Below are 14,844 nucleotides of genomic sequence, written 5' to 3'. Positions count from 1 at the left end.
GCTGACAATCTAGGCTCTCAGCATAGCTAGATGGCAATGCATCCCCAATAACTGTTTATTCCGATGCAGCTTTAAAGAGCAGGTTTTTGTGGAGAAAGCTCCAGAGCTTTAAAAGGGTGTGTGTGTGTGTGCTTGGACACACAGCTTTAAGGCACAGACCTGTGTCTGTAAAGAGTAGGGCAAAATGTAAGTGTGGATTGCACATAATTGCACAAGTCTGACTCAAATAGAAATTGGATTTGGCATGTTAAAGGCTACCACTGACCTCAAGAAATCCATCTTTAATATTGATAATGAACATGGTGAGCATGAAATGCTAAGCATCATTGTACACAATTCTAGAAAGTTTGTAATAACGTTTGAGTTTCCCCATGAACAATTCCTGTTTCTTTGTCGCATATTACTTTTAGTGTCCATGTAGTAAATAATATTTTTAATTGAAACTAATGAGACACTCAGGTGCTCCACAGCCTCATCACACCAGAAGCAGGCAGCCACACGCATATTCCAAGCATCCAACAAAAACCTCAAAAGCCAGGTGACCATTTCAGAAAAGTTTAATGTGCATTTAAAAAATAACAACTGAGGCACATCCTTAGAAGCAACTTCACCATAGAAACCCTCTAGTTCAGACATAACCTTGCTCATTATTAAAGGTAATTCATAACCAGAACGAAGAGCGAGTGGATCAGTCACAGCCTGGACCCATCCTGGGCTCCCCATTCATGCTGTTTGGTTGCATCTATTAAGGTTTAACTCTGCCCAAAAGAAAGGCGGCAACTGCAGGTGAGGAAATGGAGGTGCCACTGAGACAATCGGCTAGATTATCTGCTAAGCCTTTGCCCCACCCACCTAAACAGAGTCAAAGCCCCCAAAAGCACCACTTAGGGAAAAGGAGCAAATGATGAGAGGAGACTGAAAGGTAGCCAAAGGGAAGAAAGGAGCAAAGGAAAAAGATGGATCTAAGCAAGAAGCTAAAGAAGATGATGCTGAAGTGTCTGACGACAAGCCAAATTCTGAGTAACAAATTTAGCTCCCTTCATTTCCATCATTTGGTATCCGTACCTCCATACTGTATTGGTAAGAGAGGAATGTTTTTCTCCACCCTTTTATAAATGGAGGTTTTCTTAGCATGAATTTAATTATGGAATATCTTCATTTCAGTTACTTGTATCTTAAACCAACGGGAAAACGAACAAAGCCATTGTTTTGTGATTGTCGCAGTTTGTATGGTACCTGGGAAGAATGAGTGGTGGCTTCCTATTGACTTCTGTCACTATATAATCCCTTTTGTTTCGTAGGTCATACAAGACTTCAAATTGTCACCCTTCTTATGTGCTGAATGGTTTCTTAAAGTAGGGCGGTCTAAAAATGATTATGGCAATAACGCCACAAAATAATTGCGTCAGACAGTCCGATGGTTCTGTGGGTTGCTTTTATAAAGAAGCTAGGATATTTTCAGGAAAAATCATAAGGAACTAGAAACTTGTATCCCAAATGTAGTTCTATTTTGCCACATTTTACAGAATAATCAAGAATGTATAAAAAAAAGGGGGGGGAGAGAGACTAGAACCAAGAGGAAATGTAGTTCTAGTTACATAGTACCTCTGACATGATTTAAACTTTGGGTCCCTTAGCTGGCTTTCCTTGTGACCTAAAGTCTATTCCACATCATTATTGTCTTTAAAGAGGGAGGGAGGAAAGATACCTTTCACCTTACATCCAACAGTTGTTCCAACCACACCATTTTTCTATGGTCATTTAAGGATGTGAATCCTGAATTCTCTTGCTCCAACTTCAGGATGGATTTGCTGTTGGCGACATGCGAGTTTCCAATTCTATGTTTTAATATCAGTCCACAAAAATGTGCAGCTAATAGTGTACAGCTGTTAAGACCAGGAATGGCCAGGTGTTGCTGTAATTAGGGGCAGTGTGAACATTCAAATGAGAGAGTGTAAAAAATAAAAAGGCAACAAAACTAGCATGGAACATCTTAGATCTGCACAAATGGTATCAAGTCAGAGTGCCATAATTTTCTTCCTGCATACTGTGAACAAAATGAAGAAATCTTACAGAATGTCAAGCTACCTGACATAAGCTTTCAGAAAACTAAGGGGGAAAAGAACAACACCTCAAAAGAGAAAAATAAAAATGTAGCATTTTACATGGAATTGGTTTGCCTAAAAGTGAAGCTTTTATGCCATATTACAGGAATAGGCAAACTCGGCCCTCCAGATGTTTTGGGACTACAATTCCCATCATCCCTGACCACTGGTCCTGTTAGCTAGAGATGATGGGAGTTGTAGTCCCAAAACATCTGGAGGGCCGAGTTTGCCTATGCTTGGCATATTAATACAATGGACCTGTGTTCGGAACAGGACTTCATGCACATTTTCTCCTTTTATATTTCTGACACAGAACACAATCTCAGTCTCGTGACCAAGAAAAACAGCAGGAGATGCTCCACATTTGAAAACAATACAAGTGTATCCCCACAACGGCCCAATTCTTTATAGAAATATGGGCGTAATCCAGATATGGTAACACAAGCGGTAATGTTTGGTTACCTCTCAGCAAGAAAAACATCCATTTAGAATTCATATTAAGGATGTCTCTGAAGAAGCCTTGTGTAGGCAGCTGTTAAGAGTGCTTTGTAGAACGTCAATATAATTGCCTTAGTAGCAATGACCATTACTGACACCCCACTAACTTACAGATTGTGAGACTCGCATAATACTTTTTCAAATCCCCATGGAGCCCACGTGCCTAAGGTGCCTGGTGGTTAGCTGCCAAGCCTCATGCTCTCTCTGCAGGCAGTTTCATGCTCCAATGCAGGCAGGAACATGTTGGCCTTACAGCCAGCTCTGCATCTCCTCTTCATACCTCTGTGGATCAATGAAAGGCTTGTCAACGGACCGGATCATCAGCTCTCCACAATACACACATTCAGCTGCCACAATATCATCAATGTCAGCTTTCATCTGCTCACGGCTTAACTGTCCCTTTCCTTGGCTAGAAGTATCGGTGTCCTTAGGCCGGTGGTGGGATTTGGAGGGCTGGCTTGTGGCCGAGAGCTTCTTTTGAAGGTCTTCCAGTTTAGCCTGCTTGTAGGCAGGCAAGTTTGGATAAACTGCCTGCAGAAGGCAATCATAGTGGAACATGTGCCCACAGAGGAAGAGGTAGAAGGGGCGGTTCAGGAGCGGGAAGTCACATGCCGCACATTTCTCCTGGGGTTCCACAGAGCCATATTTGTTCCTCATTTCCTGAATGTCTTCCCGGATCCTTTTGGCACTCTGTGTGGCTTCCTCCATCTCCATCTTCAACTCCTCTATGTGCTTGTTGTAGGCCTCCAGAGAGTTGCAGATGGCTTCCTTGAAGTGATCGATGGTGACAAAGTCTGGGAAGAATGGCAGGACATCTTCAATCTTCAGCAGATTGCAGCTGGAAAGGCAGGCCATGGCCTTCTTGACATCCTTCTCTTCCTGGACGACATGTCGCGCGATCTTCAGCCAAAGCTTCTTCCTCAGCTCCTCATCGTCTTCAGGGAGGTCTGCACAGGACTTTGCCATATCTACATCCACCTGGGAAGAACAAAGCAAGAAGGAAGGAAAGAAAGATAAGGAACTAGTCACCATTTATACCCCTCGCTCCTGTCACTAAATACACGGTTGGTAAAGGAAAGAGACTGCTAAGAGGAACCAGACATAGTTACATAAAAATAAAGGTAGCAAGAGGAAGATGATGCGTCTCATCTCCCCCAATGAAATTGTGATGTTGTTTTCAGTTGCTGCTTTCAGTGGCCAGGGATCATTTTGAAAACTCATCTATCCAGAGATGAAACAAGACATAAAAATTCAAAAGGAATTGCATTTCCCCATGGGACACACTTTTTGCTCTTAACCAACGTGGCTGGGGAAACCCAACCAGATGGGCAGGGTATAAATATTAAAATTATTATTATTATTATTATTATTATTATTATTATTATTATTATTATTAACATAGAGAGAATTAATAATGTAGAAGACCATTTGGATGCTCTCCTTACAAAACGGAGGTTACTGGGTGCTTTCATTAATTGCCCACGAGAACAATAGTCATATGGCACCTTGAAGAGGAACATGTTGAAGAATTCACATTTCAAATGCTTGTCTGAAAGAAAGTGAAGACAGGGATGGTTCCTGCTGAGCCTCTACTGGCAGGGAATTTCACATGGCAGCACCTGCCATGCTAAGGCCTCAGTCCCTAATAAAGGCTGACTGAACCTTAGGGGCATGGGGAACCACAAGAAGTGCCTCATATACACATGGCCAAGAGAGGGAATTCTAAGCAGTGAAGTCAGAGCGAAACAAAATGGAAGAAGTACAGACAGTGGGTTATATCAAACTTATGTCTCTCCATGGATGAAAGGCTTGGAGTCTTCCACCAGTGGAACACAGATCAAGGTGATCTTTGGTGATTTTGCCCTCCCTGTTACATTACTTCCTGTGCTATTCCAAAGGGTCTCCCAACCCTCTGGAGCAGATTGGAAGCGATGCTGGGTGGAGGGGGAATTTCCAAAAATGGCTTCACTCCCTGTTCCACTGACAGAGGTCTCTGCTGGATCTAAGAGCCTTCCAACAGCAGACGGACACCAAGTGTACACAGCCCAGCAGCAATTACGTGAAGGTGACATAGAAGACCTAAATGAAACGTTGTCTAGAAACAGAATCTCTCAAAATGCCAGGTGTTGGGACAGATAACCATACGCTTCTTGTGAGTTCCCCCCCAAACAACTGCTAGCTGCTGCTGAAAAGAACACCCAACCAAGCCAGCAATACAATTATTCCATTAGACAACGCTGTACTAACAGACTCTTGCTTTCCAGTCAATGAATACGACAACAGTGTTTCCCAGGTCTTCTGCCTACACCAAAACTTCCACAATCCTTTCAAGCTTTGAAATAAATCTAATGCATTTTCAAGTGCATAAACGAACGGGGTCATTGTTCCCCTACCTGCAAAGCAAGATCCACAGCTTCCTCATACATCTCCATAACTTTGTACACATGGACACAAGCCCGGTGGTGGCCGTGTTCTGCACAGAGCCGAAGTGCGTACTTCAGGTCATAGTGGATGTTGTCGGCGTAGGTTCCAGCACGTTCCAGATACGACAACAGCGAGTCAGGGCGACACAGAGCATAGAGGGACAAGAGGTAATTGTGAATGGCCTGCTGAGTTTCCTTCAGTTCACTCACACAGAACTCCATGTATCGAATGGCTTCGTTGATCTGTTCGGTGCTCCCACTCTGGCTGTAGTTGACAAGGGCAGGGATGAGGTTCTTGGCATCCAGCTTCTTCCCCATTTCGATCCAAGCATCCACCAGCTTCTTGGGGATGTGCTGGATCAAGACCGGAGAAAACTTGTAGAAGAGCACATCGTCCCTGATTTTGGACAGGACTTCCAACGCTTCATTGTAATTCTCATGTTGGCAGTAATGGGCTATCACCCGTTCGTAGTCATGCATTATGACGGCAAAGTACACCATGTGTTCCGTGTCCCCGTGGCTCGCCAGCAGCTCGTGAATGGTTGCCCGGTTGTTGAACAGGCAGTCTTTGTTTCTGGGGCTGCCCAAGAAGCTGCGGAACTTGTCCCGGGTCTTCTCGTAGAGGTCCCGTTTCGATGCGTCTGCTTCCAGGACTCCTAAGCGGTTTAAGTACAGCTCCGTCAGCCATGTGGTCAGCAAAGTTGTCTGAGTCTTTTCCGAAGGCTTCAAGCTAGCCAGTTTCTTAATCAGAAACTCCATCAGCGCCTCTTCCTGCTTGGCTTCGATAAATTTAAGAGCAATCTCCTCAAAGTAATTTTGAGTCAATGCATAACACTTTGCACTATCCAGGTATCTCTTGTTCTGGAAGCAATATTCGGCCTCCTTGGCCAGCACGATATCCAAGCACTCGGGGCGATCCTTGCAGTACTCTTTAGCCAGATCAAACTTGTTGATGTTCGTATACATCTTCCACACGTCACGGGACTCTCGCTGCACATTGTATCGAAACACGGCCTTTTCTGTGTGGATCCAGATTTGCCCAAACGCGGGGTCTTTGATCATACGCTTCAGCGAGCCAAACTTTTCCAAGAACACATCCTGGAAGACAACTTGCCCATTCAGGGTACACACAGCCTTCACTCTGTCGGGAAACAGCAGCAGAAAATGAAACTGCGTGAGCACTATACTCATGGGCTTGTTGGCTACCGCGTCTACGTCAGATGGATATTCCCAGACCTGCTCATCGCTAAGAATAGAGTCGGGACGTCCGTAGTCCAGCGATCCGTACAGGACACCGTTGCCCATCATCCAAGCAAAAGCACTGGGGGTGGAGCGAAGCTTAGGAGTATAAAATGCAATTTCGCTGTAGCCAAGGCTAGCTGGAAACTCGCGGAAGCCAGGCAGGTGATCTGCGGGCATGCTAAATATTGCTCCAAAGGCTTGCTGTTCAGATCCCTCTGGAATCTTGCCAACAAACTGGAAAAGCCTCTTGCGAGTAGTGGCAATGATAAAGCACTTCCCATCAATTCCTCGTTCTATCTCGAGGCAGCAGACTGGGGCAGGTCCTGCCTCCTCTTCTAGGTTATAGATCTGGCGAAAATACTGGTCAGGGTTAGTGCCGAAGAGACTGCCTTCACTGACTGAGACCTCAGCTTCGTATATCTGGCCTTGGGATGTTCCCACCAAAATGGGGCCCGTGTTCATCTCCGAGCCAAGGAACTTGTTCCAGCCCACACTTTCAATCAAATGACCTTTCCAGCGTGACAGGATCCGCACCTTCTGAGCACTTCGGTTCAAATAGAGGCACTCACTGGTGTTCAAGGCAATGATAAGGTGAGAACCTGTAGTAAAAAAGGGAAACCGCAACAAAGATGAAAACAGAGGATCATAGCAAAATACCTCTCCTTAGACACATCTTCTGATGCCTAAAGTTTTCAGAAGGTTCTAGAAATAGATTTGACAAGCACAAAATATTCATCTCCCCTCCTCCACATCATATTTGTCATATCATTAAATACCTAGCATAACAGTATAACATATCTCTTCATACACATTTAGACAGGAAGGCCATTAAAAATCCTGATTATTCTTCAGGAATCTCCTACTTGCCTTCATTGTTTCTATCCAAATGAGAACACTCATAATTATGCATAAATGTGACTTAGAATTTGGCTTCTTTTGGTGTCAGTAGATGTCAAATTTGCTACAAATTTGAATATTTTTAAAACCCTTATTAAGATATCAGCTAACACATTACCTTATTTCAGTTAACAGAAACACATTCTTCAACATGCCCAGCTTCACTCAAAGATCAGTTTATCTTGAGAAGACAGAAAGCATACAAACCGCAGTGCTCCTGTGATAAATCTTAAGATAACGACTTGTGGACATCCAAGTCTGAATATCATCACTGTGCTATGACCACATTTAATCAGCAAAAAGTGTACTGAAGGAATACCCTTGCAGGATGGTCTGACCAAAATATACCGTAGGTAAAAGAAGAAAGAATAACAGAGGCTATTGCAAATGTGTGTTTTCACATGAATGTGCACTTTATAAAAAATTCCTTAAGGAAGAAAAATAAATTTTGTTAATACTGTATATGGGGTGAACTAGGGATGACTTTTCTAGACAGAAAAATTCATATTGCATGCAAAAAACAAACAAACCCCATAACATAATGTTTGTGGCATTTACTGAACATGCCAAAGAGCACTTTGTAGCTCCTCTTATTGCCTCACCTGTGTGGTCCAAAAAGAGCTTGTGAACTCTGGCTTCATCCTTTCGGCCAAGCTCTACCTGGTTAGGCTCATCTGCCTTGGCCAGGTCAAGCCTACATAAAAGCGGAAAGAAAGCAAATGGTTGAAAATTAGGGGGCGGGATTGGGTGGGACTAGCAGAAACTTTGCTGCTTGGCAGAATTATCATTCAGGCTGGGATTTAGGACTGGAACAGCCTCAGTTGCCCTGACTGATGTTCTGTTCCTGATGTCCCCATCTAGATGTTAATTATGCTGGATTAATTATGTTGATATCTCAACAGCTTTTGATATCAACATGGTATATTATGAGACTTCCTCTGTGAGATGGGAGCATTGTGCTATTGTAGTTCTCTTCCTACCTACAGCATTAGTTCCAGAAGATGGCACTGGGCAACTTCTGCTCTGCCCTGTCGCCATTACTCTGTGAGGTACTGCGGGGTTCTGTGCTGTCCTCCATGCTTTCTAACATCTATATAAAGTTGCTGGGAGAGGTCAGCAAATATTTGGGAGTTAGGTGTCATCGGTATGCTGACAACACTCAGGTATTTTTCTCCAAGTCACTTGAGTCAGGTGAAGGGTCTGGACCACTGTCTAGTCAACATAATGGGCTCAAGGAGGGCAAGTTAAATAAAACTGAATCCCAGTAAGTCACAGATTGTGTAAAGTAGTGGGTCCAGACCCTGAGGTTGTCCTATGAGGCCCTTTGCCATGTGCCTCCGCGGTGACAAGAAAAAGGACCTTAACAGTTATGGACCCTATTTTGTGGAATGTGGAAAGTCCACCAAATACAGACATTCACATCATTTTGGCACTAGATAAAGACTCTCCTCTTCTCCCAGACATCTGACTGTTAACATCCTTAGGTTTTGCTGGACATTTAAAGGGATTTACTTTGTGCCACTTATGATACATGTATTTTCCTTGGGGTTGTGTGGGTCGCTTTTAGAATTGTACTGACACAGTTGTGGGTTGACTTTATCTCTGCTTTCAATTCATGTATATTTTTATATTGTTTGTAATTTTAGGTTGGGATTATTTTTTTAGTAGAAAGCGTCTAATAAATTGATTGATAATAGGAGGGAGGAATTCAGCATCATATTCTTCTTTCATCCTTCCCACACCCGATGAAATTTCAAACACAATAACAAAAGATTGCACATACCTAAAAATGATGTCTTTTCCAAGACTCATACACAGCTGGTTTGAAGAGACAACCAGGCTATTAATCTTTTCAGGGGGGTTGAAATCAATCCTTTGTTTGTTAAAAATTGGGGTCTCTTTTTCTAGGCGAGCATTCACATACCCTTAAAAAAGAAGGAAACAGGTTTTTAAAAACTGAAATCAAACTGCAGCACAATCCTGTGTATAAACCCTCAACTGCCATGCACTTACTAGACATGGAAAAGTGATCCAATTACATACACTGCATTTACTGAAAACAGTTAACTGTCCTTTGTGCCAAATAAAATAAAGAGAAACATTAATTTATTCCTGTTGAGGCATGTGCAGAGTGCCCATCCTCATGCCAGCAGAGTGTGCCAAAAGAACAGAGAAACACCAAAGAGCTTTAGGAAGAGTCAGTTGCTTTATATAAGCCATGAATAAACCAGAAAAGAATGACCAGCACACAATAATGCAAGCAAGTTTGCAAAATGTATGCACTGCAAATAAAATTCAACATCATGCAAGGGGTACTTCTAGGACTACGGTGAAAATGTGAAGCTCCCTTGATATTTTTACAGCTGGGTGCTGCATGTTATTTAAGTAATCTTGATATATTTATTGTATTGGAATGTGGTTGTTTGATATGTTATTTTAATTGCTTTTTTTGCTATGTTATGAAATGGTTGCTTTGTTAATATGAAATTGTTTTTGTAGTGTGTGTTTGAAATGCATCCCTTTTTTTGTTGTAAGCCACTTTGAGCATGGTTGGGGTTTTTTTGGCAAAGTGGCATACAAGTAAAATGAATGAATGAATAAAAAAAATGCATGCAAAAGCAGACTGTGGAGTAGGTTAAACAATGACTATTATAAGAATCTCAGTGTTAAAAGATATTAATCTGGAAATATTGAGAATAAAGATACAACTTGTTTCCAATCAGACATGCACAGCATTGCGCTGTAACATTATAATCTCTCATTCAATCTACAGCTACCATACATAAAAGATGATGACTCAAAGTGGAAATGAATCTAATGTGCTTTCCAAAATATATATCCCTTTCCTTCTGGTTCACTTTCCATTTTAAAAGTGTTCCGTTAAATGCAGGAAGTTACAACACACACGCTAATGACAGCTGCAAACAATTTCACTAAACACACTTAACCACATTTGTTGGGGCTTTCATCTCACTAGTTTCCACAAACGTTAGTGGACAGCAAATTGCACTGGCCAATACAGAAAGATGCAGAATCTTCATTCATACAAATATTCAAGGATGTTATTTTACTACACAGATACACAGCCTTCTGTTTGGAAAACTTAAAAATGTGTAGTTTCAAGAACTTTTGAAACCATCCCAAGGTAAATATGTCTCTTTTCAAGATCAAGGAGAAAAGCATAGTTTTCCACTGAACTGGAAAATAGTGTGACATCCTCATAGAACAACACATAAATGGAGCCATTTTTAATCATCCGCAAACAGATAGTATCAGAGCTTTTGGACCACATCTGTCCTTCAAAGACGCCCATTTTTCCTAGGCTCACATTCATTGTAAGTCTGCAGAACACCAGAAAACCCTTTAAACAAGATCTGCCCATATCACCTCAGGGTGGATGACAAAAATGGGATGAGCAGTTGTGGGTCCCTTCCCAAGTTAATTAATATCAGATTCACTGGAAGCAAATGTGGGGGCAGAGAGCGGAGAACCCTAATGCCAAAGGAATTTATATAAGCCTGGGAAAATGTTCACAAGTAACATGTACTTGGAAGAACTGACACGGACTAAAGCAAATGTTCCAGATCATCCGGCTTCATTCTTTGCAACATTGACCTATGCTGTTCCACTTGTCTCAGTTCTTCCCAAAGAGTTCCTTTACTATATTCTGGGATGGGAAAGTTCCATTAGCACTGAACTGAAACACAGAACGGCACTATGGCAGCTGTCTTCCATATTTTGACCCTGCTTTAAGGTTACCCTCAAATCACAACCTGTCTTAAAATAGGACGGCATCTAGATAACCACAGATTCTGTTTGCTTTTCATTCGAATGGGAGTGAAATGAAAAATAAAAATTGTATGACAGAATATAACAAGAGGTCAGCTGTGGGCTTCTTTTTTCAACTATCATTTCTGTTCTGTTGAGACTATCCGTAGCGTCTGAAGGACCATCTCTTCCCACACAGATCTACCTGTGGGTTGCAACCAGCACAGAAGATCCTGTTGTACATCCTAGCACACAGTGACACAGGACTGAATTTCTACCCCAGTAGCATCTTCTAGATTATGAAATTCCAGATATAAACATCTTCAAATGCCTTCGGAAAGCAAGAATAGGCCGTTCATGGTACTGCTTACCAATTACTTCTGCTGCTTCATTTTTGTGTGGTGGCACACAAACATGGTTATTTCAAAGTTCTAATCATGTTTTAGATATGCCATAAACCTCTCTGAGGCCCCTACTCAGGTAGGAGAGTGAGATATAAACATTTTGAAGAGATAAATTGCCTCCATTGTGAACTGAGAAAAAAGCAGAAGCGGTGGGGAGGGAAGGCAGGAAAACGTTTTGCCACACCGGCGAGGGATCCAGAAGGATCAGAAGTTTACTCGGGAAAGAGCGGCCTTAAAAGCGAAGGGCGCATGGGCGTATCCCATATTTTTGTTGGGGAGCAGGCCTTTTGTTTTGGAGGGGAGGCAGAACCACAGTTTGCTATGCATTTTTATTTATTTCTGAGGGGCAGCAGCTGCCCCTCCCTGCCCCCCCCCCTTGGCTACGCCCATGGAAGGGGCATTGGGGAAATGTGCAGTCAACTCCTAGCAAAGAGGAGGAGGCAGAAAGAGCCGAAATACACGCTGCTTGAAAGAAGAGACTCAAGTGCACTAATGAATGGATTCTGCTTCCCGTCCTCCTACCCGTGTGCGGGATGCCCAGGCTGGCGCGGTTCTGCTGCGAGGAAGCCGAGTGCGAAAGCGAGTCGACGTACTGGTCCAGAATGGAAGCCATGGCTGCTCCGGCCTCCCCGGAGAGCTCTTCCAAGCCGCTGCCGCAGCACCTCCTTGGCTCCGGCCCCCAGAGACCGCCAAGAGGCTCGGCCCGGCCCTCTCGCTCCCTCTCTCTCCCCCCCCCCACCGCCTCCTCCTGCTCCGATCAGCTGACGAGACCCACGAGCGCAGGCTGCGCTTCCTGTTTCCGGGTCGAAATCCCGACCATAGAGAAGGGAGCGCAGGCAAGAGAGTTCAGTGGGCAGCTTCTCTTACGTCGCCCGACTCTCTGGGCACAGGAGGGGAGGGCTTAGGACAGTTGGGTGTTTTTAGAAAGAGTAATAAATCCAGAAAAATATGAAATGTTCTCCCTATGCATGAAGGCCTGAGTTAGACGCGGAGTGAACGTTTAGCTTTACTACTATCATTATTATTATCAATTAAATTTCTGTACTACCCTTCATCCGAGGATCACAGGGTAGTTTTGCAATATAAAAACATAAAAAGGGCTGGCAGGAGGTTATTAAATCGCGGTAATGTGTTTCTAGGCGCACAAACGTGGACCTTTTTGCAATCGTTCGGTGGATTTTTTAAATGTATTTATTTAAACACTATACACACACACACATCACTTAACTACAATAGTCTTTTGTGTGGTTTACAAAGATGCAGTACAAAAAATAAAAATCGGTTAAACTGTGCAATCGAATTTTTAAAGTTCTGCAATACTGAACACACAGCACTTGGTTGATGCAAACTGTGCATCAGAGCCACAGGGACCGCTAACAGTGGCTCCCTGAAGACTTCAGTGATCAGGCATGAATACAAGGGATTGGACATCCTTGAAGTACGCTGGAGGCAAATTGTTAAGTGCCTTATAAATGCATGCAAGAACCTTGAACTGATAGTGTGTGGGCAGTTAGTGCAGACCCCTGAGCTCTGGAGTAATGTGCTGGTGATAGTCCGTCTGCAGTGTTTTCCATCAGCTGGAGACTATGGATCAGGCCCAAGGGTAGCCCCACATAGAGCACATTGCCATAATTGAGTCTTGAGGTTACCAATACATGACCACCCCTGTCAAAGAATAGCTATTGTTGATGTACCAGATGTTGCTGGTACTGTAATAGGCACTCCTAACCCGAGGCCACTTGAGTTTCCAGGGACAGGTGGATCCAGGAGCACCCTCAGACTCCAAGCCTGTACTTGAGGGAGTGCACCCCACCCAGAACAGGGAGCTAGCCAATTTCCCGGACATAGGAACTACCAACCTACAGTGCTTCCATCTTCCTAGGGTATTGGCACTCATCCAGTCTGTTAAGTTGTGGGTGAACATATCAGACGACACAGCGATTCTTCAAACAGCTCTTGTTTATTCACAGGCCAGAACTGAACTGAAGGGTTCAGCCAGCCTGCTTATATAGAGCTCCACTACAACGCAACAGTAACCATTTTCTGTAACTATCCAATCACTGAATGTCACTTTTAATGCCTTATTTTCATATGTGGACCTTAAATGGCTACTCAGAGACAAGCCCTGCTGAGAACAGCTAAACTTGTTTCAATACTATATCCACTTACCTGGGACTAAGCTTTATTTAAATCAATTCATTGAAATGAATTCATTGAATTTCTGGATACATGTGTAGGATTGTGTTGTTTACATTGGGAGAAGCAGCTAGGGAACATCCTTCTGGTTTCTTTTTAAAACTTTTTATCAAATAAGAAGGCCCAGTACTAAACTCCTTTTAAAAGCCTATTTGTAACATTATTTTTTTCCCATGGACTGAAATTAGCCGCTGGGGAAAGTCGGTACTTGAAAGCCCAGCTGGCTCCAGTGCTCCCAAGAGGGGCTTGAGAACAAGACAAGTAAGCTGGTACTAAGAGCCTGAGGGGAGAAAGAAGCAGCACAGGGTGATTAAAATGCTTTATCTCCTTTCATACTGACAGAGCATAGTGTATAAACAGCTTTGTCTGTGGCACATCTGTAGATGAATAATATGTTCAGTATCACTCTGAGCTGGACGAAGACATTTTGCTGCCTGAGACAGTGCAGCAGCTGCCCCACCCCTCCAGTTTTGACTCCTGAAATCCCACAAGTGTGGCTTCCCCTTCCCTGGCAGTAGGGGGGGAAATGCTAACAATTTGCTGCTCCAAAATCGGCTGCCTCACTGTCAGCCAGTGCTTCAAATGGAGGTGCTGTGAGTGAGGAAATCAACTGATCTGGATTGAGTGATCTGGTGTTGGACCCACACACCCATCCAAAGCGCCAAATTGTTGGCTGGGGATCATTCTGGAATTGGAGCTGCCTGGAAGCCCAGATGGGGGCAGATAAGAGTGCTTTCCCCCCAACTTCAGTTAGCGTGACAGCTACAATCCTATCTTGGGAAAACAGACCTAGCCTCAGTCATGGATGTGGTAGCTGCATCCATGCTGGCCTACTGTAATGTACTCTTAGTGGGGCCGACTTTGAAGACTACTCAGCAACATCAGCTCATACAAAATAGGGCTGCTTGAGCCCTTCTTGTGGCGAGACAGTTCAACCACATCACATGGCTCCTATATCAGTTGCACTAGTTGCCAGTGTGTTTCCAGGGCCAATTCAAAGTGCTGGTTCTGACATTTAAGTCCATAAATAGTTTGAGTCCAGATTATTAAAATGGACTTTGGAAGCCTAACTTGTGTGTCAACATTTAAGATCAATTTAGACTTGTGGCTACTAGAGGTAGAGTCTTCTCAGTGGTGGTGCTGTCAGTTAGTATTTCTTAGTGCAGAAAATATTGATCTGATGTGTAGAGATCTTTCCTCTACTAATTAATTCAAGAGGGTTCTGGAAGCTTCTCTGTGTGAAAGAAACAAGCAGAAGGTTCATGATGTTTGGGTTATTCCTTCAGAAAAGCTGAGTGTAGCTGATTTAAA

At 43.3% G+C, this 14,844-nt stretch overlaps 1 protein-coding gene across 1 annotated transcript; it reads right to left on the bottom strand.

The window, feature by feature from the left end:
• Positions 1 to 539: 539 nt before the first annotated feature.
• Positions 540 to 12,095, bottom strand: VPS18 (VPS18 core subunit of CORVET and HOPS complexes). Its single transcript, XM_079964203.1, has 5 exons — positions 11,860 to 12,095; positions 8,949 to 9,090; positions 7,768 to 7,859; positions 4,997 to 6,867; positions 540 to 3,581 (listed from the first exon to the last, which is right to left on the bottom strand). Exons 1-5 carry the CDS (start codon positions 11,948 to 11,950, stop codon positions 2,853 to 2,855), a joined length of 2,925 nt encoding a protein of 974 aa, XP_079820329.1. The 5' UTR covers positions 11,951 to 12,095; the 3' UTR covers positions 540 to 2,852.
• Positions 12,096 to 14,844: the final 2,749 nt, after the last annotated feature.

Source organism: Podarcis cretensis, assembly GCF_951804945.1.
Source record: "Podarcis cretensis genome assembly, chromosome: 1".
NCBI classification, from domain to species: Eukaryota; Metazoa; Chordata; class Lepidosauria; order Squamata; family Lacertidae; genus Podarcis; species Podarcis cretensis.
Note: the sequence above shows the minus strand (reverse complement) of the source record. Positions and strands in the feature narration are given on the sequence as shown.